The following is a 6,000-nucleotide window of genomic DNA, read 5'->3' as shown; positions in this document are numbered from 1 at the left end:
TTTATTAATTTTTCTTTTTGCTTTAAAATAATATTTTAATTTTTTTTTATTTTTTAAATAATAATAATATATTTTAATTTTTCATTTCTTTTTATTATTTTTTTTTTTGCATTAAATCAATTTTAATTATATTTCTTTTGCTTGAAAAATAATATTTTAAATTTTTTAAACTTTTTTAAATAAAAAATAAATTTTTTCATTTATTTTTAATATTTTTAAAAATAAAAATAATATTTTAAATTTTTATTTATAATATTTTAAAATTTTTTTAATAAAATAATATTTTTTAAATTTTTTATTTTAAATTTCTTCAAGCGTTATCTTGTTCATCGTCTTATTGGTAGCAAACTAGCTTATGCTTAACTAGCGCTACAAGCTACTTTCAGCTGTCACTTAGCGTGTGCAATGCTACTTTTTCGCCTAAAAACAAAACAAACCGCATAAACGTTGGGGAAGCAATGAAAATAAAGTAAAAAAGACGGCAAAAATAAAGGTAAAAATTAGTTCGTTAGCAAATAAGCAAATAATAATTTTATTTAAATTAATTAAATGAAATCTTTCGCTTAGAAAATCAATCAACGAAAACGTGGTGGATCTTAGCATTTCTTGAGAATTTTTGTGGGATCACTAAAACTAATGTCGTTTGGGTATCGTCATTGTAAATGCATATAAACACAACAAATTATATTATGGACGCTAAATTAGTTACAAATGATAAATGCGAATGGTGGTTAATTAAAACGGTAAATAATAACTATCAATTAAATAATATGCTGTAGTAAATGTAAACAATTAAAATATCATAAAACGGTAAAAATATAAAATCGGGATTCATATATTGGGGCGCTAGGGCTGTAATAACATGCGACATGCAAATCGCAGTAAATAACGGCATATTTTTCGTTACAATTTCGTGGCAATTACTTTACATTACACTTTCGAGTAATATTAGGTAGTCGAAAAAGTACTTTCGTATTTTAAAATATAGCGAAATTCTCCATTATTTTCACTCATTTATGAACAGCTGTAACTTTTTTACAGTTTCGCCGAATTTTATTTCTTTTTTATTAAACAATTAATTGAAAAAATACGAAAAGACTTTTTCGACTACCCAATATAAATTGCTTTATTAGCTGCAATTAAACTAAAAATATAATTTAAAACAAAATTTATATTTTTTTTCTCTCGAAATGTCAGTCACTTATATTTTCAGCGCAATTTTCGAAATTTCTGCAAATCGCCAAATATGCAACTTGCTGTCGCCTGTTAATCTACGCCCGCGCAATTGCTGATCCCGTCTTTAGCTCCTCTACTGGACACTTAAACTCGTATACATTTCTAACTAGTATATATTATACTCGCTACTCGCTTGTTTATGCATAATCCTACACAATATGTTTATGCATATACTATATATACACCCACTTCCCTTCTCTTACAAATGCAACTGGTTGCAGAAAGTGTAAATATGTTTGCACATATTTATCATTCTTTCCCCCCTACACATAAATATGTACGCCACTGCATGCAGTTGGAGACACTGTGCAGCGCTGCCGGGCTGCTGTTAGATTTAGTGCAATGCCTTGCCATTTATTTTGTGTCACATTTACTTCTTGCCATTCTTCCCTTTTCGTTTTTGTTTGCTATGTTGTTGCTTCTCTGGTTTCGTGTGCGTACTCGTGCTGCTGCTGCTGCTGGTGCCTGCTGAGCTGGCTTCTGATTTCAGCAGCACCGCTCTGGGGATGCCGCTTTTAATCACATTCGAAATTGTGGTTGTTGTGGTGGTGACAGTGCCGTCGGCATCGGTGGTGGTCGTCGTTATTACACTCTCGCCCGTTTGCTGATCGAATATCTGCTTGTGATCGCCGCCGGCGTGCAGCAGTTTATTGAAAAGTGCCTCGCCGGACTCTTCGTCTTGCGGTTCGCGTTGCGTTTGCTTATGCTCCGGCTTGCGTATCGTCTCGGTGATAATGGTTTTCTTGACACCATCGTCGCCGATGACAGTCTTGGTTTCTACAGTGTGCACAACATTTTGCTTCGGTGGCTTTATGACCACCTCATCGTCGTCGTCTATGACTGCTTGGCTGATTGCCGTTGCGATTTCATCGTCATCGGCCAGCAGGTTTTCCACCGATTTGCGTAGTTGTTTTGTGATCTGCTCGAGCTTACGTTGTTCGGCTTGTAGTTTTTCGACAGTGTGTTCGATGTCCTTGTCTATGTCTTCTTGTGCGGCGCCACTTTGCTTGCTTGCTTCGGTTTGATCCGCCTCTTTCATCGAAGTGTATGTTTGTGATTTTTGCAATTTTAGTGTTGACTCCGCATTGGGATTCTCAATCACTTGACAACCATCGACAAAAGTTACATTTACAGCCTCATCGTCATCGTCAGCTTCGCCGTCTTCTTCCGAATCACTGGAGTCTAAAGACTCTTCCTCTTCATCCTCTTCATCGCCGTCATCGTCCTCCTCACTTTCTTCATCGTCGTAACCAACTGCTAGCTTTTTAATTGTATTCCTATTACTGTCTCTTATTAGCTCTTGCAGCAGTCGCTCATTACCGTTATCATCACTAACAGCTCTGGCTGCGGAACGGCTAATCCCACTGAGGTTTGCACCATGTGATGCGACATAGTCAACCATGTCTTGTTCATCGTCAGGATCCCCATAGGCGAGTTCATGCTGTGCCTCCTCATCCTCCTCCAGACTCTTCTGCAAATTCAATTTAACACGCTCGTTCTCCAATAACTCCACCAACACATTCTTCATTTTGGCATTCAATGAGAGTTCCTCCGGTGGCCGCTGTTGCTGTTGTTGCCGCACTGTCGGCATGACAAACGTGTCGCTACGTAACACTCCTGTCGCTGCAGCTGAAAATTCCTCAGCCTCACCGTCATCATCAGGCTCATCTTCCGCTGCTTCGTCATAGCCACCTTTCCGCCTGACAATATCTTCGATATGGTCATCATATGGCTTCGACCGCAAGCTCTTCTCTATTTCATTGTCGAAAATTGGATATTCTCGTTGAGCAGTGCTTCCCACTGCCAAACTTTTCACCTGCCCCTCGCCGGTTATCAGTGGATTAACCACCTCCACAATTGTGCTTGCTGCGGTTATACTGTGTGCTGGATAGTCGGTTTTCGTTGTTGTGCGTACTCCAGCTGGCACAACAGGCGCTGTTACGACGACTTCCTTAGCCAGTGTCTGGTGTATTGTTATCGGCACGGGCTGTATACGCAACTTTGATATGGACGACACGCTATCAATGGACGAAGGACCGAAAATGCCAATACTGTCGAAATCATCAGATGGACCGGAATCATCGTCGGTGCGTAGGAAGAGTTTTTCATTATTTGCATGAACAGTCACAATGGAGGCGGCATCCTCTTCATCTTCGTCCTCCTCTTCCTCCTCGCTATCTTCATCGTCATCCTCTTCCTCATCGTCATCATCATCGTCCTCTTCATCTTCCTCATCGTCATCCTCGTCGACAGTGTCCAGTAGCGCAGTTTCCCTCAACAGCTCCGGTGGCTCCTCATCATCTAACGTCTCATCTTCAATCGTTGTGATTGCCTGTGTTGCTGCTGCCAGCACTGTGGCTGCCTGCTGGCTCGCACTTGCTGCATGTTGCAATGATGCAAATGGATTGCTAATTTTGTCCTTTCCGCCATCGTCACTGTCGTTATCATCGTTTTCTGGATCTTGCAACTCTAATGAGATTATCTTCTCCTGGCAAGTTTCCACCTGAATTGCGTGGTAAGTAGATGTAAATATTCGGATTCGCTTTAAGTAATTTTTCATTTCAATTTTTTTGTGTCTTTTTTTTTTGTTTACACCCGTTAATACTTGTAAAGTACGGGCATGCTAAGGTAGTTAGTTCGGTAATTTAATAATGTACAAGTAGTTTTGAGAAAGTTGTAGTATAGTACATAGGTATAAAGGTGGTGAGCACTAGCCCTGGTATATGCTACTTTTATATACAGCTCTAAATGTGGCATAAAGCTTACGGTCTTCTAACTACAAGCAGGCATATGAAAATGTTTATAAATATAATATATTAAAGCATAACATCTGGGTACATTAAAATACATATATTTTGATTAGTAGTTACAAAACCCATCTGGCAACACCAAGTCATGATTTGCATGCATTTAAATCTAATTTTAAAGTACACAGATACAATATTAAGGCCACACCAAGCAATGTTGTAATGAATTAAGTAAATACTAAAAATATGAAAAATATTGTGAAAATCGTGAAAATTATAATTTTCAAGCGTTAATTCATCTAATTTAGGTGAATTCAATTAAAAGAGTAATAATGTATCAAATGTGTTATAACTTCGTCTAATTCAAAGGAATTTAAATTTTATACAACAAAATCTCTATCTCACGAAACTATTTTCGCAGGATATAAAGAGTCTTGAAAAAAAGTAGTTGTCACTATCCTTTCTCTCCAAAAGAGGCTTACATGTTTGCAAAACCTATATCAGAAGCTGGAACTTCAAGGAGCCAAGACTCAGTTAGTTCGATTTTCACATCCTTTGGCTTATGGGGTTACATGGGTTTAAGGGTTTCAAAAAATCGATTTATTTTTGTTTTATTAAGTTCTACAACATCTCTATAATATTGTCATAAAATTTCGAGTTGATCCGAGCAATAGTTTTGGAGATACAGCCTTGAGAACATGTGCGCTCGAGGCTAGCTAGATTAAAAGTGCCGTCTTTAAACACGTTTTTCTCGAAACTGAAGTCGTAGAAGTCGGTTGGCAAGATTTCTCGAGAACAGGTCCTTGGGATACAATCCTTAAAGACTTAGACGAACGATTTTTTTCGACTACAATCTTAAAAAAAAGTCCGCGAAGTTTTCACTGAAATTTTTGTAAACTTGCCTTCCTAAAATCCAATTTTTTTAAATTCTATGTCAAAGTTTTAACTAAAACACATATTTTTTCACTTTAGATGATTCTATAAGGAGTTGTTCTGCCAACGCGGGCGCATCTTTTTGCCGAGGGGTAGGCGGAAATGCCGTCGCAATGGTCGACTTTAGCTCCCACAAATTTCAGAATTTCTTTTTTAAGATTGTATATCTGTGACAATATTCTAATAAAATGTTAAATTTTTTATATGAGAAAAATTTTTTTAAGACATTCCATGCAACCCCTTTTTGACACCAGTCTCGAAAATAATTCACAAAATTTTAAGAACGCGGCTTAAAAATAATAATCTTATATAATCATATGTTCACTTAATGTTCCCTCCCTCTAGTCTACATACAAGTATAGTATATTTTTTACTACACATACCTACTATTTCTTTCGTTTTTTTTAACTTATTGCCAAAGCTGTACGGAGAAAGACGAGTTGGAATAATCTTGTCACTTTTTCGTCTATTGCTCACCTTTTGCCAGAGTGAAATGTCTGGACAGACTAAGTTTACAACAGTCCAATTCAGATCCTACGATCTCACCCAATCAAACCTACTCACTATGTCTGCATAAAGTTCTCATCTCCTACACGTGCTTGCGACTTTAGATGTCCGAAACGCCTTCAATAGCGCTAGATGGATGGATATGGTCGACATTTTCGAAAAAAAGCTTTGAAATCCTGACCTCAGAACTTTGGTGCGGAGTTACCTTAACAGTAACAGAAACCTGCTGTACCAAATTAGAAAGGAAATACGACGAATAGCGGTCACGTCAGGAGTAGCACAACGCTATGCTAGAACTCGAAATGCCATATGAATCGTACGTACTTAGCTATGCGGACGACATTGCAGCAGTAATTACAGCACGAGACAAAGAAGAAGCGCGAAGAAAGCTTAATCAGGTCATGATATGGACGCAAGCAGGGCTCAACTCACACAACTTCCAGCTCGCTACAGAAAAACCAAAGCTAAAGAAATATACAATAAAAACATGACAACGAAGATGGGAGAATGAGAGTCGCGGCAGATGGACTAGTAAAAGACATAAACTTATGGATAAGCCGTAAATTTGGAAAAGCCG

At 37.7% G+C, this 6,000-nt stretch overlaps 1 protein-coding gene across 15 annotated transcripts in view; it reads right to left on the bottom strand.

Annotated features, from left to right (window-relative positions):
- Positions 1 to 262: 262 nt before the first annotated feature.
- LOC120769560 (protein lap4) overlaps positions 263 to 6,000 on the bottom strand; it is a 160,776-nt gene continuing 155,038 nt past the window's right edge. For 14 of the 15 annotated variants that reach the window (XM_040096645.1, XM_040096651.1, XM_040096658.1 and 11 more), the window contains one exon: positions 1,114 to 3,739. In XM_040096645.1, the coding sequence (XP_039952579.1) occupies positions 1,607 to 3,739 (2,133 nt within the window). In that variant the 3' untranslated portion in view covers positions 1,114 to 1,606. Of the gene's footprint in view, positions 421 to 1,113; positions 3,740 to 6,000 lie in introns of those variants that run through there. The other variant, XM_040096724.1, reaches the window with a different exon arrangement.

This window comes from Bactrocera tryoni, chromosome 1 (assembly GCF_016617805.1).
Source record: "Bactrocera tryoni isolate S06 chromosome 1, CSIRO_BtryS06_freeze2, whole genome shotgun sequence".
NCBI classification, from domain to species: Eukaryota; Metazoa; Arthropoda; class Insecta; order Diptera; family Tephritidae; genus Bactrocera; species Bactrocera tryoni.
This window is presented reverse-complemented; position numbering and strand designations above follow the sequence as displayed.